Consider the following 22,816-nt stretch of genomic DNA (forward strand, 5'->3'; position numbering starts at 1 on the left):
CTCACACTTCTTGAATAAAAAGAATTTCTTACATTAAAGATTACCTAAGCAGCTTAACACAAATTTTACATCGTTTTGTGGCTTCGTATCACTTAAATTAAAATCGGTTTTAGCATACCTGCACATTTAGATTAGTTATCTCCATGATTGAAACATTATGACGAACATTGACTTATCTGTTTATCTATAATGGAATTAAGATGAGCATGATAGGTGCGATGTAGCCACAGTCTCAACAAACCCATAAGATATTGACTAATTGGGGGAAACTTGTTGGAATGCGGCGGTGCTGTGTCACTTGTGTCGTCTTCGAAACGAATTGTGGGAGATCTCATAAATCTACCCGCGGAAGATCGTTATTGAAAAACAAGAACACCTTCGACATGTCACAGACACCGGCACAGTCGATGTTATCATTTATAACGAATTACGATCGGCGACGACGGCGGCGACTACTCATTAGAAGTCACCGCCCATACTTTCCGCCCCATCTAAAGCCCACGATGGTGACGAATCGCCCCATATAATTTTACTCCTGGAAGTAATTGTTAGATACTTTGATCATTATCAGTTGCAATTGAGTTTATGCAGTTTTATGAAAAAAAATGTACCATGAAGGCTTGAGCTTTAAAAGTCGAAGAAAATTATTCCTAAAAATGTACAATTTAAATGACAAATAGGTATTGCATGGCATAAACATACGTTCTTTAATACATCACTACCTATTTTAAGATTGTAATAAAATTATGTAAATGGCGTAGGTACGGGTGTTTGTATAAAATATGGTATAATATTCAGTAAATAAACTGCCGTGATTTAAACACAATTAAAAACACTTTAAGATTTACATAAAAATTAATCAAATCAGGCTGTTAATTCTCTGAAGTGAAAATGAAGCAAAAGGTAAAAATAGAAAATGAACTAAGAAGAGCTTTTCCATGACAGATGGCCAACACTCGAATCAATGATATCTTTGGTAATTTCTACAATTGATACTGTGTATCTTCAGAACGTAATTTTTCATCAACTGAGATCAGGATAAGCGCCGCGTTGTGGCTCCAAAGCGACCCGGTAAGAGACAGACTAATTAATTGATAAGGAATTGAGCAGCTTCAGTACCAAAGTCGTAAACGTCAGGAGCAAGTTCAGGTAATAAAATGGTGGAATGGGGGAAGGATCACGCGGCCATAGTATTGACAGTAAGCCATAAATTAGAGCGCCGCCGTCGTAGAACACCGGCAGTGATGTTCTCACGCCACCCGGTGCCGGGCAATTACCACCCGGGTCCCGTAATTGTGTTTTAACTGTTGACGAAGCGATTCCATTAAACTCAGATCTCGTCTCGCATTCCTGCGTCCAAGTCTACGAACGCCGCCCTTGTCATCTCAACGAGTTAATCCAGACAAATACGATCTGAGATAGGATAAAGTTCTAGAGTGGCTATCGATAAACTACTCTTTAAAATTTTTAGCATGCCCAGAGGTTCTAACGTGACTGAGTTAAAGGACCGTTTCTGAAATGTGTGCCACTGGGATACTCTTTACAAATCCATTATAGATCACGTTTCGTGCGTGAGAGTATCGCATTCTTGAAATTAGCAAAGTGCTTTGTTAACACTGTGTGTAATTTATTATTTCGGAAAATCCAAGCTCTTTGGCTATTTTGGGCGTATTGCTCTTTTTTACTTGCGATTTAGCTTTTTCTGTGTATTCCAGTTTAAAACTTGAACGAGGTGAAAAAGGAGCATAGTAAATTTATTTTAACAAAAAAAGAAGATATTTTTAGTTTGAAAATGCAGTTAGGTAATGTGGGCACACAATAATACGCTTCCTCACAATTTTTCTCAGAAAATGCAATAAATTGTTACCTACGTTAAAATTGACGGTGAATCTGTCATTTTGTCGCATTCCATCACGTTTAGGGTCTAAACATTTCAATGTGAAATGCGCGTAACAGTACTACCGGTAACAGGAAGATTTATAAGTGTACGCAAAAATGCAGTATTTCTTTATTGTTAAGTTTAGTGCGAAATTGGATACTTCTACTTTAGATAAAAAACTAATTATGAGCTGTGTTCTAAAATAGGCAATTATTTTTTGTAACAGAGTAAACACCTTTCCCAATAAAAATACCTGAGATCCTGCAAAAACCACAATTTAGTAATGTTTCCCTTTTATGACTGAAACGTGACTGGTAACTTGTAAGTCGTATTTGATTTTCTCAGCTGGGAAGTTGGAAGGTATTTACGTCATGTCCGACAGGAAAAACAGGCTAGAAAAGAATTTCCAACTCGGCCACAAGCGAACGTGAACGTACAAATTAAATGCAGGCATCTATCAATCAGTATCTGCTATATGACTTTTTATGTTTTCTGTATCAAAATTCACAAAAAAATGGACAACAGTGCAAAAAACACCAAAACTGTATCAACACCGAAAAAGTGGTAACATTACACAACCACAGCGAATTTAGAACAGAAATTAGTGTGATGTTAACATTACATCATAAACTTATTTTTAGGTAACTATTTGTTGGAGATCCATTGGTGAGTGTAAAGAATTTCACACATTTAATCATATCAGAGTCCTAGTTTTTAAAGTTTACACAGTTTTTAGACACATTTATGTTGGTTGTATAAACACTCTTTCTTTGGCACTGATGCTGAAATTATTATAATCATAATTTTTATATCTTTTTTGAACTTAGAACTGCCAGTACCGGAATGTTGATTTTAGATTACATATTTATCCTGTCCAAAAGCAGCAACAGGTAATAACCGATTAGATTTCCCAAACGTCTGTTTCGGTCAAAGACGTTTTTTACTCCCATAAAGACAAAGATTAAATCGATAACCTTTTGATCACTGTAACAATTCCCTCTATGATGATCGGTCTTCCAAATTAGTATTGTCAAAACTTGTCATCCCACGTCTTCAAAATGACCACTGTCGCCAAACTCTTCATAAAACCTCTTCGATTTTCAATTCTCGTCTTGCTTCATTCCTTTGTCGGTTTATCGTTTTTGTTAACTTCTAGAGAATGCTTTTTTTTGAGCGACGCGTCATTAGAAGATGATTTGTCGATTTAATTCGGCATCTTTGTGGCGTAAGCTGAAATTAAAGAGGTAACAAAACACCCACCTTGATGTTGTAAAACCCGTCCCGCATTAATCGGCCGACGGCTCTATTATATTTTGCGAATCTCAGCAGGCTTCTGTCAAAACTTATCGAATCTGAGGCGCCTCCGACCTGAGAAGGCCTCGCCGGAACCTCATCAAGGACCACCGCGATGACAAACAAGATCGAAGCTACGACGATGATGATGATGCAGAGAAGAAAAAATTCTCACGTCTCGTTTATTGTTGTTCTGTTACCGTCCCACACTTTCGGGTTTAATTAATTACGAAATTACGAATAATTTGGGGCGTGGGTTTACGATTTTTTTAGAGGTCTAGGCTAATTAAAATCGGGACGATGATTGATCAGGATAAGGGGAGGCATAGTTAAGAAGACGTGTACTAAATGACACTCGAAAAGGAGTAGTAGATATAATAGATAAATTAAATTGTACACACCCATCAAGTTTTTATGTTGGTATAGTAGACGAGTCACTACTGCGGTTTAGCGTGTTTTTCTTGGCATTTTATATTTTCTACACGTTAAGTTTTGATGCATTTGTCACAGGATTTAGATATAATATCATGCTTCAATGGTTTTATAGCTTGACTAGAAACATAAAAATCTATGAACCGGAAATGATGGACTTCGATGTAGGTTATGTTGACAATTGATTTGATTTGATTAAAATGATTTATCTAAGACGATCAAAATTTAATCGAATCCGTTTCGTGATATGAACACTGCTTTGAGAAAACTTTAGGTTGTTCACAAAAATAGTTTATTGATATAATATTTACTTCCTGGAAAATGTATGATGATTTCAATCAAGCTTGATCAAAATAGTTGATTCAAAATTTATTTCTTTAGACTAGATTTACTACATCAATGAGAATAATTTTAGAACGGTAAAACTCAGCCACGATGATCAAAAAGTTAAATCAGACGAGGAAGTGACTTTACTTTCTCTTTATCTTGGTTAACTAAGCAATTATTCCAAAGAAAATACCTACAATTGTTTGTGTATATGGTTCTAAAGACCCTGTGATTTGTGCGTGACCGTTCAATAATTAGAGCGAATCCGGACCTGTAATCAAACGCCGTAGAGTTGCAGTAGTAGGTGGTCCTTGTTAAGGACGGCATGCTGCATAGCACAGTGCTGCGACGGAGTACACTGTTCACTTCCATCATGTCATGAACCCACTGCTGCTGCTTGCTGCTTCTACATCGAATAGGTTTTGTCGGGTTGGTTCTATTTTATTTATCACGCGATATTTCATCTTGTTTGATTTGTACCGACCGCCACGATGGTGGTCCTGCCGGTACGGTTCCTAAACGATGGTCATCGGAAATTTCAAATATTCCTTCAAGATTATTAATTATTCTACCGACAACACGGAAACCGTGACATTCCGCAGCGCCAAGTCGAAATCGCACGCGTGGAAGTGGTAAAAAAAAAGAGCTTCTTAAGTATCAAGACGCCGGAAAATAAAGCCTCCAAGAAATATTTGACAAGGCTTTTTATTACTGTTTATCTTGGTTTGATATCTCCGTTGTCTTTTTATTTTTTCTGGCGGCCACCCAATTTCCGTGGACTTGTAATCGTTTTTACAAATCCCGAGATTAGGCGGTGGTCCTTTGCGGGTAGCCACCCGCGCCGGTAATCCTTTTGATAATCAGAGTAGAAGAACGCGAAAACCACTTTCGGCAACCATAAATTACCGAAGTTGGCAAGTAATCTTTGTCCGACCGAAACGAAGAAAATAGCAACAAAAAACCTACTCTTTAATCATACAGAATTACCAGAGTCGATGGCAGTTCGGCCGCCGCGTTTTGGATAAAGCACAAGCATCAGATACATGGAGATGATTAAGAAGAAGAAAAGCGAAAAAAAAAAGATGATGTGTTGCGGGCGGGCGCTATGAAATTATCCTGTCTACACGGTCCGTGAGCCGATTAGTACGTCAATGTTGTCATTGGACATCGATAATTGCAGACCGGCACGGTTTCTAAGCTTTGCCGACGAGGTGGGTGTGCACGAGGATTTGGCACAGATGGCTGACGGTGTGTTTTTACTAATTTGCTAAATAAACTACAACTTATAGATGAAATTTCCACGATGGTTGTGTGTGGTGAGAGGTGATGTCAACAGTGCTTCAGGCAAAAGATTCAATTTCGAGATTTCCAGATTGGATGGCTAAGATAAATAACGCGGTGCGTTGTGGCCGATTAATGATTAGTGATTACCCGACTATAATTATTTTTCAGTAAAATAAACCATTCTTGATGGAGGAGATTATTATAGGCCGGATGAAAATACGACCGGTGTAGGAAGATTGTCATTGATACGATCTACACATTTGGTGTGGAAAAATTTCAGCATTGGCTTACCACTAAGTTATCGTATTATTTATTTATTTATTATGGTGTGTATTTTTTGTCCCACAATGTGTGCCGATTCGGTGGTTTGCTCGAGTAATTACTTGTAATTGTCACATTGTCTGCCCGACCATTTTAACGATGCAACAAAAGAAACACAATGTCTACATCAAGGAAACTGCATAAAATTCATATGTTTAGCTCTGCATAATGCAAAACTTTTCATTCGTAATCACGAACAATGCAAACCACATTACGTTTACATGAGTTATGTGCGAAATTTCGTTACCTAGATGAGTTTGATTAATTGCGACTTTATTAAATCGCATTATTGTAAACTTCAACGAGCACGATTTATCGCTACAAGGAAAATTGTTTTATAATTATCGTCGGTTGCAATCTCCACACAGTATAATAAATGTCAACTTGGACAAAAACTAAACTGTTTAGTCGTAATTATTTCACAAAATGTGCGATATTGATCATTTGTGTCAAAACAAAACGTGAAAGGTCGTTCGTCATCGCTTATTGTTACCTTTTTGACATAAAAGGACATCCCCCATTTCATTCGGACTAATAAAACCATCCCCATCCAAACCGATCCATTAATCCGGGCAATGAGAGGATCTTTTCATCGAGTTTATTGGAAAGTTTGGACAACAATAGACGGACAGAATGACCGCTGGTTTGACCCAAGGAACAATGGATCAGCTTAGGTTGTAACCCATGGACCTACGATGTTATTCTACACCGCGTCATTTCTTGCGTACCATATGGCTCGCGCCGTCACAGGCGCCGCCCTTGTGTGTATACTGTTAATATAAAACCAATTTTTTTTCCTCAGGCATATGGTGTTAGGAAAAAAATGGCCTAACACGTGCCATAGAAGAGCAAACTATACAATAATTACCGTACAATTGTGACAATAATAATAGGGATCGAATAAGAAGTGAGGTTTTGGGTATAGAAAATGAAGAGTATCTCGTGTTTGCTGATATTAGGTAATCAGTGGATGGGGTTTCAAGTTAATTCACCCCTAGAGCATCTGTTTTGCGGGCGTAAAAAAGTTTCTTTTTTTAAAGACGGGGTTGTATCGGAAATTAAGGGGAGAAAACGCAGAAGTCTATTTAACCGAGAAATGCCGAAATTAAACTGACATTTTTGAAACGGAGGGATCACACGAAATCTATAAATTATTTGCAGTTGACTGTGGAACATTTGGGCTCAAGCGGAGCTTTTCACAAACACGGAAACAGAAGGTTAGTTTTGTCAATCTGGTACAATATGGAATACGAAATTGATATTGATATTGCGTTTATTATCAATGTTGTTTAACTAACAAAGCAGTGTAGTGGTTTGGCGACATACAAAAAACCGTGTTTGCCTTTCGTGTTTATCACAATCTTATTGTCAACAAAAACGTTCGTTCTTAGTAAATACTTTTAAATATTTATTGCAACCTGTCACGATCAAATAGTTCCGACACAAATATTTTTTGTCAGCAACTGAAATCGATTTATATGAACAAATAAATAAATTTAAGTACACGAAAATTACACTGAAAATTACCATTTTTTTTTTGTTTTTTTTTTTTTTTCCTAGCTGTTGTGGTGTTCAACCATGCCAATAACTCGTAATATAAGTTTGGCCCTTTTAATGGGTTTTTAAAGTGCAGCCTGCGTTTATCACTGGTATATAATGTAATTATTTTAATGCGGAACTGCAAGATAGTAATCCAAAATATTATTAAATGTGAGTGGATTATAGGCGACATTGGGAATGGCAGCACTTTAATGCGTACTATAAATTTAGTATTTACAGGCGTTGCTTTGACTTTTACTACCAAATTAATAATGCAAGTAGCAAATACATTCGAGACATATCCTAGTCCTTCAAGCGAGAAACTGCACGCCTTGAAGTGTCCAATTTTCTTCCCGCAACTTCTCCACTTAATCAAAGCTATTTAAAATCAGTTGTGGGAAATTCGTAAAGGTGCATTCCTGAGAGAACGCAATGTAAAAGAATCAGTAGGAGGCAGGTAGCAACGCGGCAAATTAATCGAACCTCTCACAAATCACGGTCTAATAACAGAGCGCCTTATTCGAAGTTACTGTAAGTTTGACGTCGAAATACATCAGCCGAAAGGATCTTTATTGAACTAATTACGGCAGACATTTTTTCGATACCGTCCTTCGGTTAGTGAAACCAGGGAGGATTATCATTCTGCCACGGTCGTTTGTCGTGAAAGTGGATTACCGGTAATCTTGCCGTCAGTTTGAATGACGTCTATTATATACCCTATGGATGGGGAAAATATGCATGGTAAACCCTGCGCATTGTGTCGAGCAGGGTGCCGTGAAATTCGCAACATAACATGCCCAAGGTCTCTCTGTCAACATGTTTATGCACTGCCTGGTTATTTATTATGCCGATATCCTATTTTATGTGAGGGATTGATCGGGAGATCGACGATATAATAGATTAGGGAGAAAAGGTGTTTGTTATTCAGTACAGTCACGTTTAAAATATGCACGTTTCGGTTAATCAACTCTTCAAAACAACAATTTTGTCAAAATCACAGAAATCACATCAGAATAACAAATGGGTTTGATGGATCATTTATCATTAAAAACTAGTCCATTTCCTAGTCGCGGCACGCAAACGTTAGATTCAGCATATAGTGGTCAGATTGTAAGCTGATTTAACAGCAATAAAAGAACGTTCACATTTTGTTTTAGGTTAATTTCACTCTTTCATTAATGTGCTGTTGACATGAATTATCGCTTCTTAATAATGACATGCAATTATCAACAGGAAAGCAGAAAAACAGTAACGTAAACGAATCATTAAATAAATAATAATAATTAATTAATCAACCAATGACCTTATGAATTTACTATAATATACTCTAATTATTTCATTTATAAATACATCATTGCCACAAAAAGATAGATACATACATTCAATTATAATGCAAATTGCGGCATTTCTTGGTTTTACTTTTTGCAAAAAACTAATAAATTGGATAAGCGTATACAAGCTAATAAATTTAATGTATCTAAAAAGAAAAAACTGAATTTCTTACGGTGTGTACAATTTTGTAACATATTTAATTCGAGCATACAGACTCCGAAAGTGGCAGTTCCAATCAATAAAAAAGGCAAAAATTGCACCGGTTAGTACTCATTAGAGTAATAGCAGGATCAGCAAAAATATGGATATGAAAACTAAAATTACTGCTATTTTAACGAAGTCTTCCACAGTACAATAAAAGTAATACTTAGATATTATGGATAATTAAAAGGCGCTGTTAGTAACAGTGTTAAAATAATATTATGAGATTATAACAAAAACACTTCTCCAATAACATTGTCAATATTTCCAAACGGGTATTTAAAAAAAAGTGCAGTAAATGTTCATGTGTAATGATAGTAATTTCCATCATGTACAGTTAACACATAAAGTACTCAATTTGTTCTTTGTTATCTCTATATAATTTGAGAGTACCTTCATGATGTAAAGACAGTACGAATAAAGCATCTTTAAATTTACATGTAATGTGTTGTCATGTCGTTTATTTGCATTGTTTTCTGTTGCAGATGCGTGTTCGTCACGCACCACACCGAAACCGAGGCCTCCAGCACCAACTGCACGGCCGAACATCACATTCCACACGTACGAATGTCCGCCGGCGTATGCGGCTTACTACTGCCTTAACGGAGCAACGTGCTTTACCGTCAAAATTGGCGATTCCCTCCTATACAATTGCGAGTAAGTACAAACATTAAAGTAAAAATTATTGTTTCCGACTTACTCATTCTTGCGGTTACGATATGTATAATTCATATGAAAAGATGAATGGATTGAACGAGAGGTCGATTTTGCGGTGAAGGAAGAGGAGATTTTGTAATAACGCTTTTGGCAGTGTCGTGATTTTCACAGGAAGATTTTTTAAAGATTAGGAAACCTTAAAGTTAAGCTTCAACATCTGTAGGAAAAAACGTGTTAACTTGTTCAATAACAGCTTAGTACTTTCTGTGAAGATGGAAAGAAAAGGAGTTAAATTTCAAATTTATTATTGGACGTTTTTGCAAACGCTAACTGCTTGACGTGTATCGTGTTAGAACTTTCCACCTTCTTAATTAAAAGACACTTTAATGTGTCACTTTTATTAATGGTCTTATGTTTAATGCGTCCACGTAATGTCTGAGTTGAGATATATTACGTTCATGCTAATTTGAGTAATATTCACTGTAAGTTTTTTCATGATAAATGCATACATTCTGCAGTGCAATTATAGACAATCTTCCAAAAGTAGCAACACGAGCTAATAAATAAAACATACAAACATTGCGTTTCCTCTAATGAAGTAATCTTTTTCTTCCTCAAACCTCGAATAAAAGGTTCATGATTATTAATGATCTCAAGTCCTCACATAATTCATATTTCGTGTCTTTCGGATTAAACAGTTGAGTAATTCGCTATTTTGTTAAAGTTCACAACCGTTCCCAAGTTCATTTAGTAGTTCGTTATTTTAATTTACAATAATTTAATTAACTCAGTTCCGTAATGCTCGTAAAATCTTATCAAGTGGATATTTATTAAAATAGAGTGAAAGCTTTAATTTTAATGATTAGTGTTTTAATTGGAGTTTATCTTTGTTGCAGGTGTGCAGACGGTTATATGGGTCCTAGATGTGAATACAAAGATTTAGACGGTTCGTATTTGCGTAAGTATCTTTTAATTTACTAACAAATAAAGCTTTCGAGCAATAAAAGCCTTTGATTTCATTTTCATTAAACTAAGTAATCTCCTTGGTGGCATCTTCTCCATATTTTACCGTTCTTTCTTGTTCCGGCTAACGAGTGAAATGAAAGGGAAATGAACTAGAAATCATAGCCTCATTAAAATGAATGTATTTTCGCTAATTTGTGAATTTCTTTGCAGCGTCACAACGAAGGTACATGTTGGAAACGGCGAGTATAGCAGGAGGAGCAACGATAGCGGTTTTTTTAGTGGTGATAGTGTGCATCGTTGTGTATCTACAGTATAAACGTTACAGTAAAACCCGTGCAGGGACGGACTGCGTGGATGGACATACTACCCCTTTGAATACGCCGACATTCGGCACCCGATGGCGGACGAATCCGCCGGCGGATATACCAGTGGCGGTGCAGGAGGCGGGCGATTCCAAGGAGGTCGGCTGGAACAGGTCGCCACGATACACGCATGCGATCAATCGCGATGTGTGTAGTGCATAGCTAGCAAACTGCTATTCAAATTAACAGTGATGTCGGCTTTAATTGTGTTATAAAATTAAAAAAAAAGTCACGGACTAAATCAATGCCTTGTATAAAAAAGTTAATACAGAAGTGAGTAGCACTTGTTATATGCAGCTTTGCTATGTTAACTCGTTTCATTTTTATTCTTCACCTCGTGCAGCTTTTCTCTGCAACTCGATTGTCAATCCTTTGGCAGCAATTTACGGTTTAAAGTTGATGTTAATTAATCTAACATTTCGCAAATTCGTTACAGTTTGTTCGACTTCAATCTGGTTTAACTCGTCCGTTCGGTTGTCTGTAGTCAAATTATGCAGAATGCAACGTTTTGCATTGTTTAACCATCCTTGTTAGCTATGACTTTTGCATTCTCGCAGTGGCAGAACTGTATTAAACAGTGTATTTGTACAGCAAGTCTGATATATGTAAGTCTGAACTTTAAGTTATTAAGTTATTTAAATGAAATATATGTATATAGGTACCTTCCCGAGGTATTTTAATAAAAACAAATTGTATAATACACAGTTACGTATGTTTTGAACTTCTTGTGCAGATTGAATGATTTTAAATTATTATCCTTTTTTTTAGTTTGTTGAAATATTACATTCCCGGATGTATTCGTTTATTCAAAACCTCGCTAACAAATGTTGTTATTGTTAAATTGTTGATTTAATGAGTAATTTTTTATAACTGATTTATTGATAGATGTGTATAAGATACTACTTTTAGTATGTTGGTCGGATTTGTACGATGTGATTGATTGAGATCAGGCAGAGTAGCAATAATTTCCTAGATACACTTAATGTCTGAACTACAAATAAATATTTTCGTAAATTTTTACGTACACGCTATCAATAATTTACAACACCGATAAACGAATCGAATTTTTTGTTGTATAAATGTAGATATGCAGTAACTTTATTCCAATAACGAATGCTAGCTCATTCGCGATTATTGGCAATAATAATAATTGTAATTTAGTAATTTAAATATTTATTATAAGCACTTGGTTCCTAACTTATTAAAGTAAATAAACTTTTGTATTATTTTAGAAGACCGAGTTCCCATACCAAAACTACAAATATCTTTTACCCTATTGTATTATTTTTAAATTATTCAAGTATTCTAACATAATATATAACTATTTATTTAACGCTCTAGTGATATTTGTGATTTTGGTATTAGGCCAAATACCTGTTTGCCAGTTGTTAATGCCGTAAATTTGTTAATTTACGCCCCCAAACCAAAGCCCAAGTGTTATCTTTTGTGCAGCTCAAATGACATCGTCGCTTACCACTTTGTTTGTTCATGATATTATTTATGCTTTTTTATATTGATACGTTTTGTTTGAGCCGTACAGAATATATCAAACTTCAAGTATTAATATTGTTAATATATTAATTTTCTTTTGTAAACGATCAACTTCTACACTGAGTTGTTTCAGTGTAGTTTTAATTTGGCCTCATTTTTTAATTTTTGTCTAAATACTTGTATATAATTTTGAAAAATGTTAGAATACTGATTTGTTTATTTTCACATATGTAATGAACTTAAAACAGTAATAAGAAATATTATGGTACTTGATTTTCATTTATGACATTTACATCCTACAATATCACATCCTGTTTTATCAACTGTTTAATACGATCATCGATCTCTTCAGTTTTTCTCGTTGTCTTCTTTTTTTGTCTCCTTTCTTCTTGTCTAGTGTTGCGTCTCTGAACAACTGCACGCCTTCAGCGCTTTCAATTTCCCTTTGCATAAATTGCATCCCAAATAAATTATATCCCACCATGTCCTGCAACAGCGTATTAAAACAGAATGATAAAACGAGAAATACAGCATACCCTTATCTCTTGTACTTTTGTAAAAGCTAACTTCTGTAACTGTTTTAATGTGAGCAACAACGTATGATTAGCAACGACTGGTGCGTGATGCAATTTCAACAAGAAAATTGAAATTTTGCATACTAGTTCTATTTGGTCTCCTCTTGCTATCAGAGCCGGCAAAATTTGTAGCACTTCGCAAACCGAGTTGAATGGTAACAACAATAAAGCCTCCTCCAAGTCACTATAAAAAATGTTAAAATCGTACGATTCGTCTAACGGGTAACCAACCTTGGACGTATCCTTCTAATGGTTTCCAGAAGAAAGTCGTCTGGTGTTGACACATTCAAAGCTTGCATCAGCAAAGGTGGTTGAGGTAATGGTAAATTCTGGGTTGAAGCCGCTTGCAAGGCTTCATGTTCAGCCAACTGTTCTTTGTATTTTTCACAAATTTCCAAACACTCAAGAATGCTTTCAGCCTGATTGAATGTTAACATAATTATATAAATTCATACCCATAGAAACACTTACCGCTTTCTCACTTCCAACTGTTTTCTTCGAAGGTAAATTCAGATTGCTTTGGCCAGGAATAACAGTTTGTTCTCCAGTAGCGAGCACTTCCTGTTGTTCTCTTTCTTCTTCTTGTTCGTCTTGTAAAACCAAAGGTTGGTCCGATTTTTCATAAAGTCGCAACACGCGATCTGCACCGCATGAAACAACATATTGACCGTTCGGGCTCACCGATAAAGCCCAAGCTTCGCCCGCGTGGCCCTGCAATTTTCGTTTCAAACGGTTTTAGACGGCGAAAAGGTAACTTACTTGAAGAGTAATAACTTTATCGAAGGTATCACCATCCCATTGCTTCACTTTCCCGTCTTTCCCGCACGTGAAAAAGTAGTGGGTGCGAGGGACGAACTGTAAACCAGTGACGGAGTCTTCGTGGGCAAAAAGACTTTTGTGACAATCACCAAAATCCATTCCCCAAATTTTTACATTGCGATCAGCCGATCCTGTTGCTATCAAAGTGGAGTCTGAGGAGATGTCCATGCAGAGAACCGGTAGCTTGTGGCCGTACAACGACAGGTAGAACTGGAAGAGGTTTTACGAAGTTAAGAAAACCCTTTAGAATTTACATTTCTTGCTCCCACAGGAAAATGCTTTCTTCATTGCCTTTTTATAGTTTATGCAAGCTAATTACTAATTTCCTATTCAGACTCGATTGGATTATAAATGGCTGTTTAGCTGGTAAAAAAATTGTGGCAACATATAATAATACGCAACTTTCCCCATTAAAAAATGCCGTACAGTAAACTTTGCGAGTATTATAATGAGCAATTTAATATGGTAGGCAACATTCCTTCATATTATTATAAGAACAAGGAAAGAGATTTCCTGTTCAAGGGAGGAAACACATTTTTCCACAGATAAGATCTACCTTGAACGTATCCACAAAAAATATTTTCACAGTGGAATCCAACAACCCTACAGCGACGAATTTCCCATTCGGTGACAACTTGACACATAAAACAGATTCTTCGAGTTTCAACGTCCGCAAATGCAACAGAGACAAAACTTTAGCTTTGCTTTCGCTCTTCTCATCGACCACGAGTTCGAATTGCCAAAATTTTACTGTTTTGTCCCCGCCGCCGGTGACACAACCCCTCTGAAAAAAATCGTTAAATGTGTCTCTAATGTTGATTCTCTCGTACTTGATCAGGTTGTAAACAAATGGACCACAATTCTTGGTTGTGAGCTGGTATCTCCTCTAATACATCTCCCGCCGCTATGTCAATAATCAACAAAGTTCCATCCTTTAAACCCGCCAAGACGTGACGATCTCCAGGGACAAAGATAGATGATAATACATACCTGTTTAACAGAATTAAATTTGAGGAAAACAAAGGAATGAAAGGCAAGAAAAGCTTTGTTAAGATTTTTTCGAATGACATGAAACATGAAGTTCATCAAGTGTAACTGGGTGACACGCAAGTAAAAACTGCGTAAAATGCACCGCTAATCTCATTAATAATGTTTTTTACGCAAATGTGAGATCAGAACTTTTTAAATTGATAAGAGACACGAAGGTTGTTTTTTATTGCAACAGATGTAACTGCATTGTGTCTTAAAAGACACGTCATGTGGAAATGAAATTGTATGTATGCGGCAGTTCCACGGTGAAAATGGAAAAGTAGATTCACTTTCAAGTTGTTTCACACAATGAGTGCTCATTGTGGCATTACTGCGGGGATTGTTCGAAAATTATTCAATGAATGTTCAAAATCACACAAAACCGGCATGCAAATTCACATTCATTAGATAACCAGAACATCAGATTCTTATTGTTTCACAGTTGATAGATAAATATGAGTCTTTACCTCTTCGGAAGTAAGTGTGAAGGGTCTGTTACAAAAACTCGTCAAAATTATATTCCATTTCGACCGGTAACTGGTCTATTAGTAAAGTCAGATATTGTTTAAAATAAGCACATAAATTATCATTGCTAAAATTATACTCAGAAGGACTTAAAACAATTCGTAAATTGGATAATAAGATGATTGCAAAAGACTGAAACTGACGATGGTAAAGTTGAACTTCCAACTTGGTATGTCCAAACTGTAATCCGACAATTGTCGCTTCTTTTCAAACTGATCGTGTCGCAGTCATTATAAAACTTAATGCATTGCAGGATTTGGGTTGTCGCGTGACAAACCACTATGAGAAGTGTTTCACTGAAATGACACAATCGGAAGTGCAAAGTGCATAATGCATGTGTGTAAAAATCGATAACATCATTGTTCCTTTTCCGTTCGTTAAAACCAGACATGACCAAAGTTTTTTTCTTCGACAAAGCGAACTATCCAACAAAGTTATATTCGTATTCTCAATGCCTCTTGCAACTAACTTAATTAATTTTAGATCATAGGAAATTTCGAACTTGTGAATCACCTATATCAAGAAAGACAGGATTCAAAAATAGGCTACGAAACTTTGAGCTTCCATGATGTTATACTGGTTTTGTTTTAGTTTAAATCCCACTTAATATTCAAATTGCAAAAAATGGATTACAGTAATCACAAAATTTAATTGAAACCATCAACTCAACCCGTTCGTTAAATATATTTTTTCCATTTATTTAAATTACCAGTATGCACTTCCTTGCATAATGAAAACAAAGAAAAACTCACCCAGTATTAACAGTCCTTAAACAAGCCTGGGACGGCCGATTCCACATTTTTATAGCTTCAGCACTCCCAGAGACAATAGCTAAGCTATCATTGCTGAAACTAACAGATCTAACTTCACTATGATGTCCCTGAGTTAGAATTGATCTCAAACAGCTTGATTCAGCATTTTTTACATGAGTTTGAATTGTATGCAGTTCTACAATATTGTTGGATAAATTTACTGCAACTCTTAATTCACCACCATTTCCAAGGACTAAGTCCAATGATTTTGGTTTGTTTGATAATTTTATAGGAACCAGCCTTTTCACCTCATCTCTAAGGCTAAGTTGCAAGTCTTGATTTTCTTGCTCTTGCTTTTCTGCTGTGTCAGATGACTCTTTGCTACAAAAAACATGACTAATCATAAATGGTGATTACCAAAGCCTTACTTTTTCTTCCTTTCTTTTTTTAATCGCTTTTTCAAACGGATTTGAGCTTCATCATCAGAACAAAAGTAGAAGAGCTCTAATTGCATGTCTGTACCATGACAACCAACAACTTGACCACTACCATCACTAAAAAGTGAAACTACTCGTCCTTTTCCTGCTCTTAATAGAGATCCCACTTTATGGCATTGTAGAGGATGCTAAAATTGATTGATTAATACTGATAGATCCTCTTAGGAAAAATTCTTACATTAGGATCATCCGAGTCATGCAGATCAACTAACTCTAATGTTGTAGTTAAATGGTCAAGAGAATTCTTACTTTCTGAGTCAGGATCTTTTTGCGACAATTTCCAAACTCTTAGTTCAGCATCTCCACAGCCTGTTACCAGATAATTGTCATCTTTCATTAAAGTTAAGCCCCATATCTAAAATTAATTGGTGTTGGCATTTTTTTTATTTACACATTTCTGGTTACACACCTCTGTCCTGTGGCCAATTAACGTCTTGAAACAATGTTGGGTATCCAAGTCCCAAAATTTAACAAAACTGTCTTTTGACGCTGTTATTAAAATTGGATGTTGTGCCATAAAAGTAACTTGTGTAATTGGTCCCTTATGTCCTGACAATCTACACAGTCCAGTTTCAGCAACAGTGTCCCAAACAATAACGTCAGTGTCCTAAAAGAAATTGTACAACTTTCCATCATTAATACAACGAATAAACCTTAGCGCCTGATGCTAATTTGTGTCCATAATTGTCATAAACCAAAGTAGTAACTTCAGATCGATGACCTGAAAATATGCTGATCACTTCAGCTGATTTCAAGTCGTAAACTTGTACATTTCCATCGTCATAACCCGCAGCTAAATGGCGCTTATTAGGACTGGCACAAATAGCTGTAACAACCGCTTTTTCTCCAGGAATCACTTGAGCCTGTTAATAAAAAAATCATTTCTATTTTTACAGTAAAAACAGGAAAAAATACCTTTTCGCCCAATCTGAGATCCCAAATAACAATGTGCTCACAAGCTCCAGCAGCAACAAACCTGCCTTCCTGGCCTTCCAAAGTTACAAATGCAACATTACAGTTTTGGCTGGCTATTATATTAAAGTTTCCTGCAGGAATATAACGTAAATACTGTTTCGTTAAACCCATGCTGGAAATTCCTTAAATGTTCCGGTTTTTGTTCACTTAAACAATATGCGAAAACATGTGAAAAAGTTAGGTTAATGTACACACAACCTCACTTTTAAACACCTTGTTTTGACACTCAATGGTGCCAACAGGATAGTTGTAATACCCTAATAGACCCTAATTCACAAAAAGTATTCTTCACGTTTTTTTAATCAATTTTATATCAACAACTATTCTATGGCATAAAGCTTGTGCTTGTGTCTTAATTAACATTTTAATTAACTTTGATAGTACTTAAATACTCTTATGTTGGTGTTAGTGAGAGCACCGAAACCGGTAAATTCAAATTCAAATCTCGGATTGACATTTTGAAATCATGGACAAATTTTAAGCGTTTCATTTATTAAATAATCTTCTATAGCAAATACAAAATATTATTCTAAAACTAAAATATGTACAACTTATTTTTATAAAATATGTGTACTTATTGTCTGATATGAACATGGCAGTAAATGGCCTTATTAAAATGAGATCATGGACCTCCAATTAATTCAATGTTATAAATAAATTGCGTTTAAAATATGTATAACTTTATACACAAATATTAATATACAAACATTAAAGCCTTTTCTATTTAAATATTGCTCAAAAATTATATAATTACAAGTTTAATATCACAATAATTTACATTTTATACAATCGATACGAAAACGTTAAAACACATTAAAATTGATGTAAAATAACACACAGCCAGATTACTATATGGCTGGCAGTTTTTGAACTATTGGATCATTTGTAAATATCTGTTTTCTTCTAATAAGGAACTGAGCGATGAAGTCATATCATTAACTACCATATTTGAACTTGTGGTGTCTGTGCACTTTGCTAAGGGATGAGTACTGCTACTGACCATGTCCGAATTCGAAACCCACGACTGACAGTTTTGCACGTACTCCAATGTTCTTTGATACGTGTCTTGTCGCATCCCCAGAGGTTCCACGGTTGTTCTATTAGCACCGTTTCCATTATTAGCATTACCATTAGCCGGGGCCGATTGATTAACAGTTCCCGGCGACATCTGCGACTGACTGATATCTTTGCACTGAATTTCAGTGTTGCTTCTGCACTGATGGTAACACTTATGAGGTTGATTTCGACAGTTACAGTTATTACAATTTTGCATTTGGTTTGGGGCCGTCGGCATGCACTGATTAAACGGGGGTTGGTAGCAAGTTTGATTGAAATGAGTACAAGGACGGCTCATCTGAGCCTGTTGGGGTTGTGTCATCATTTCTGTAGGTGCAGGCGTTGCCATCGCGGGAGATGGTAAAGGTTCGTTCATATTGGGCATGCAGTTGTATCCTGGACTTTGAATTCGGGGATACACGTTAGTGTTGCAAGGGTAACTATTCACAGGTTTAGTGGATGGACAACCGTTTGGAACATAACCATTGGGATTACATATTTGGCTGTAATGATTTGCACATTGAGCTCCGTTATTTGCAGGCATACCTGAAGGGACATAACTATTGTTTACTGGCATTTGCGGTCTACAAGTGTAGTCATTGTTGGCATTCTGCAGATGACAGACATTGTGGTGTTCGTTTGGCTGGGTCATCATATTTGGATTGTGGCATTGTCGGCTCTGATTATTGTCCCATGTTACTCCATGTTGTACATAACACATACCATGATTCACTGTTCGATTGTAACACTGATTCTGTTGTACCATTTGGTTGCTGCGTAACATCACACCGTTTTGCATCACTTGATTGTGTTGCATCATGTTACAATTCTGGGGTACCACTTGAGGATTCGGGCTTTGAATAGACATTTGGTTACTGCCGGGTGACATTAATTGAGAATGACACCGGACCGACATTGGTGATGGTATCATCTGGTTCATGTTAGGCGCAGGTGAAGGTACCATTTGGTTCATGCTTGGTGCCGGTGAAAGCATTGGATTTTGTATCGAACCGAAATTCGATGACGGTGATGGCATGATTTGATTGAAATTGCTAGCTGGGGACGGTAGCATATGGGTCAAGTTCGACGCTGGCGACGGCATCATTTGTGGAACATGATAACCCGGAGAAGGCATCATTTCATTCAAACCTGTTGGTGAAGGCATCACTTGATTGATTTCATTTGGAGACGGCATAATCGCTGATGGTGACGGTAAAGTTTGACTCGGACTGGGTAAAGGTTTTTGTAACGTGGAGTTAGGATTTGATTCTGACCAACTCATTGCAGTACTGAAGTCATTATTCTGATTATCAGCGACTTGACTCAGATAATGCACCATTTCGTCGGGAATCACCAACTTATTTTCTACCATTTCTCCTTCTCCTACTTCATCCAGAACGACCGCTTGATTAGGATGTAATTCAGACGAATTAACAGTTCCTTTCAATGGAGATAAGGTTACTGAAGCTGGTCGTGGTGGGGGACTCTTCCTGTCCGTGAGAGTATGACATGGCTCCGACATTCTTCTTGTGGTTGTATCGGTGCTGGCCGCTGTACTTGACGGTGGAATGTTTTCTCCGAAATTGTTCGACATCCAGGTTTGCTGCAGGGCTGTCTGCTGGAGAGAAACATTTTGTGTCTGCAAAAAGTACCCAAATAACATTTTGCTCAAGTAATTTTTAAATCGTCGTACTTGTAATACTAAATTCCCTCCGCCAACTGTCACCCGTCCTGGAACATTTCTCAGCCCTTGTAGTTGACCTGCGAGTAAATGCGAAGGTGGTGATGGAGGCACGCAAGTTCCTCCAGTTGTAGCAGTTGACAACTGACTTGATCTTCTAGAGTCTCCAGGAGAAATCGGATCGTAGAATGATCCAGGGGTCACACCCGGTCTCATACTTGAAGCCTATAAAATCTTGACTAGTACACCCAACGGATTTTTAAATGTCAGTCTTACGTGAGAAGCCAAACTGCTTTTTCTGCTGTTGTAGTCCGCGCTCTTCATGCTTCCATAATAGGAGCTCACTGTTGAATTGCTATCTCTTCTAATTTGCGCTTGTGTTCCCCCAGGTGGTTGTAGCCTTTGTTGTAATTCAGTAAACTGTGTTTTAGTTTGAGCACCAGTCACAGTGCCTTCCATCTTCAAGTCGTTGATCCTCCTGTTGATCTCCGTTATTCCGATGTTTCTGCGTATCATTGTAGGGTTAGCTGGTTTGGTTTGTACGGGTGGTTTCATTCTGATCCGTGGATTTCTTTCACTGACTACGACTCCTCCTCCACCTACCTCGACCATCCCTCGTATGGCAGCAGGTAAGTCTTCAATCTAAAGAAAAGTATTAATAATAAATCCACCATTCGTGATAATGTAGTTACCCCAATTCCCTCTAAATCCGCGTCATAAGCCCAGAGTGGATCATCAATAGGACCGTTTCTTTGTACTGGTGCAGCCATGTCTACAGAAAACTCGTCGTTGCAGCCACCAGCCAGCTGTGTAGCTCCAAGAGGACTTCCTTGTTGTTGATGCCCCGGTGAATTAACATCCGACTAAACAAAAATTGTTAGTACGGCAACATTAAAGTGACACCTGATTCTTACCTCTGATTTGATACTTGGACTACTAAGACTGGCAGTTTTATGACTTTGCATGTCCTCACTTCGAGGACTTGAGTCCAAACCTGTAGCACCATCTTCAGAGCCTCCATCCACTCCTTTGTGTTTTTTGTTGGCGTAAAAATCAGCACCATGTACCGTTTTTACGTGCTTTCTGAGGGAGCTTGGATCGGTGTACCGCTTTGTGCATCCTGGAGCTTTACACACGTAGGGTTTCTTTAAAAAATGAAATAAATTGGTTTTTGTTAACTTTCCCCATTTCTACTTACAGTGAAAACTTCCAAGAGAGCAACAGAAATAGTCATAATGATAAATGTTTGGATAATTGAAATGACGACTTACCTCATTGCTGTGGGTTCGGTTTTGGTGTTTTGCTCGATCCGATGCGTTACTAAACGCCTTGGAGCATCCAGGATATTCGCAAGTGTATGGTTTTTCACCAGTGTGAGATCGTAAGTGCGTCTTGAGATTTTCAAGCCTGGAATATGCCTTGACACAACCTTCAAACTGCAAAGAAATTAGTTAGAGGGACAACGAGAGAGAAGATTTGTCAAATACCGTGCATTTGTGCGGTTTTTCCCCTGTATGTCTTCTCATGTGTACCACCAGCATGTATTGAGCTTTGAAGGGTTTTTCGTCCCGCGAACACCCATCCCACCTACATACAAAAGACTTCTTGTTGGCATGTATGTGATCGTTGTTGATGTGCTGTAACGGAAGTTTAAAAATAAAGACCAAACTTTGTTTAAAAACTCACTTTAACTAGTTCGTCTTGCGTTTGGAATTCTGTCGCACAATCTTTCCAATGACAATTCGTTTCAATGAAGTCTCCTGGTTCATCCTTGAGATCAGTTTGGTCATTTTGTCCTTCATTCGTTGTACCACACTGTCCATTTCCCGGGGTATTACTCGGTTCTTTCTTAATTTTAATTTTCCTCGATTGAGCGTCTGAATCTAATTGTGTTAAAGTACCAGTCTCAGCTTTTTTCCTATCAATAGACTGCAATAACAAAGCAATAAAGTTTTTTCTCACTGTGATAAGAGGCACTTACATCAGTCTTGGAAATGTTATGAGGTGAAGAAACATGTAAAGGATGATGACCTAACGAGTACATAGAATGCGTAGGGGTTGCAGGGGGTAAAGGTAGTAAAGATCCGGCACTCCTCATGAGATGAGCCTGCAGTTGTTGTAAGTGGAGTTCGGGATGCATGTTGAAAGCAGGACTAATAGCACCTGCTGATAAGTGCCCATAAGATCCACTAGCACTAGATGATCTTGAAGCATTAACTAAGACCAACGAGTTAGGCGAGTATCTTATGGAGTTAATATCGAAAGAATCCGAATACGGAGAGGATGACAAGGCTCTTTTTCGCGACTGCCTTATGCTGCCGGGTCTTGGGCTATTTAGCCGGGAACCTGTTGAAAATTTAGTTTAAAAAAATCCGCAAACTGTGCTAATAACTAATTACCGTCTATGCTGAAGGGAAATTCGCTGCTGGCCAACGCTGATGACGGATGAAGTTCTGATAACCCTCGTGCGCTCAGATATTCAGGAGATAATCCCAATCCTGAAAACCAAAAGACGTGAAGACTATTTTGGCTGACAAAAAAACTCTCTAATTACCATGAGATATTTTGAATGTTTTAGTACATTTCGTGAAAGGAAATGTGCTTATAGCTTAATTTCGTACGTACATGGCGCCAGACGTGAAATAAATATAGACAGAAGCAATAATTACGCTTCGCCGACAACCGAAATGCCCTCAAAAATAAAATAAACTCCACGACTAACTGCACGCCTAAAGCGCTTGAAAATAACGCACGATTTACGTTAGAACTTATGTTTCCTACGGTAAAGAACAAACGCAGGCTTTAAAAAAATCTGTTATTAAT

General features: G+C 37.2%; 3 protein-coding genes across 5 annotated transcripts in view; 1 reads left to right on the forward strand and 2 right to left on the reverse strand.

Annotated features, from left to right (window-relative positions):
- Positions 1 to 10,778, forward strand: part of LOC148178999 (uncharacterized) — a 59,196-nt gene extending 48,418 nt beyond the window's left edge. For both annotated transcript variants that reach the window (XM_088050510.1, XM_088050509.1), the window contains 3 exons: positions 9,094 to 9,265; positions 10,162 to 10,223; positions 10,442 to 10,778. In XM_088050510.1, the coding sequence (XP_087906636.1) occupies positions 9,094 to 9,265; positions 10,162 to 10,223; positions 10,442 to 10,755 (548 nt within the window). In that variant the 3' untranslated portion in view covers positions 10,756 to 10,778. The remainder of the gene's footprint in view (positions 1 to 9,093; positions 9,266 to 10,161; positions 10,224 to 10,441) is intronic.
- Positions 10,779 to 12,310: 1,532 nt separating this feature from the next.
- LOC148179000 (WD repeat-containing protein 3) lies at positions 12,311 to 17,487 on the reverse strand. Its single transcript, XM_088050508.1, has 13 exons — positions 17,197 to 17,487; positions 16,935 to 17,144; positions 16,691 to 16,888; positions 16,460 to 16,636; positions 16,213 to 16,409; positions 15,785 to 16,165; positions 14,309 to 14,468; positions 14,035 to 14,262; positions 13,419 to 13,688; positions 13,131 to 13,370; positions 12,891 to 13,078; positions 12,621 to 12,843; positions 12,311 to 12,571 (listed from the first exon to the last, which is right to left on the reverse strand). Exons 1-13 carry the CDS (start codon positions 17,365 to 17,367, stop codon positions 12,404 to 12,406), a joined length of 2,811 nt encoding a protein of 936 aa, XP_087906634.1. The 5' UTR covers positions 17,368 to 17,487; the 3' UTR covers positions 12,311 to 12,403.
- A 244-nt stretch (positions 17,488 to 17,731) lies between these two features.
- The window catches only part of ci (transcriptional activator cubitus interruptus), a 38,773-nt gene continuing 33,688 nt past the window's right edge, over positions 17,732 to 22,816 (reverse strand). For both annotated transcript variants that reach the window (XM_088029162.1, XM_088029163.1), the window contains exons 3-12: positions 22,393 to 22,491; positions 21,975 to 22,339; positions 21,680 to 21,922; positions 21,481 to 21,630; positions 21,265 to 21,429; positions 20,908 to 21,138; positions 20,686 to 20,856; positions 20,270 to 20,635; positions 20,006 to 20,218; positions 17,732 to 19,951 (exon numbers count right to left, since the gene is read on the reverse strand). In XM_088029162.1, coding sequence (XP_087885288.1) covers positions 18,128 to 19,951; positions 20,006 to 20,218; positions 20,270 to 20,635; positions 20,686 to 20,856; positions 20,908 to 21,138; positions 21,265 to 21,429; positions 21,481 to 21,630; positions 21,680 to 21,922; positions 21,975 to 22,339; positions 22,393 to 22,491 — 3,827 coding nt within the window. In that variant the 3' untranslated portion in view covers positions 17,732 to 18,127. The remainder of the gene's footprint in view (positions 19,952 to 20,005; positions 20,219 to 20,269; positions 20,636 to 20,685; positions 20,857 to 20,907; positions 21,139 to 21,264; positions 21,430 to 21,480; positions 21,631 to 21,679; positions 21,923 to 21,974; positions 22,340 to 22,392; positions 22,492 to 22,816) is intronic.

This window comes from Gnatocerus cornutus, chromosome 2, assembly GCF_029298725.1.
Source record: "Gnatocerus cornutus isolate USDA-ARS CGAHR chromosome 2, icGnaCorn1.1, whole genome shotgun sequence".
NCBI classification, from domain to species: domain Eukaryota; kingdom Metazoa; phylum Arthropoda; class Insecta; order Coleoptera; family Tenebrionidae; genus Gnatocerus; species Gnatocerus cornutus.

Excerpts from the sequence above, each read along its gene's own strand:
- LOC148179000 (XM_088050508.1), bottom strand. The coding sequence starts at position 17,367 with ATGGGTTTAACGAAACAGTATTTACGTTATATTCCTGCAGGAAACTTT. Across the intron at positions 16,889-16,934 it reads AATTAGCATCAGGCGCTAAG|GACACTGACGTTATTGTTTG; the intron begins GTTTATTCGTTG and ends AATTTCTTTTAG. Across the intron at positions 13,689-14,034 it reads TTTTTGTGGATACGTTCAAG|TTCTACCTGTCGTTGTACGG; the intron begins GTAGATCTTATC and ends AACCTCTTCCAG.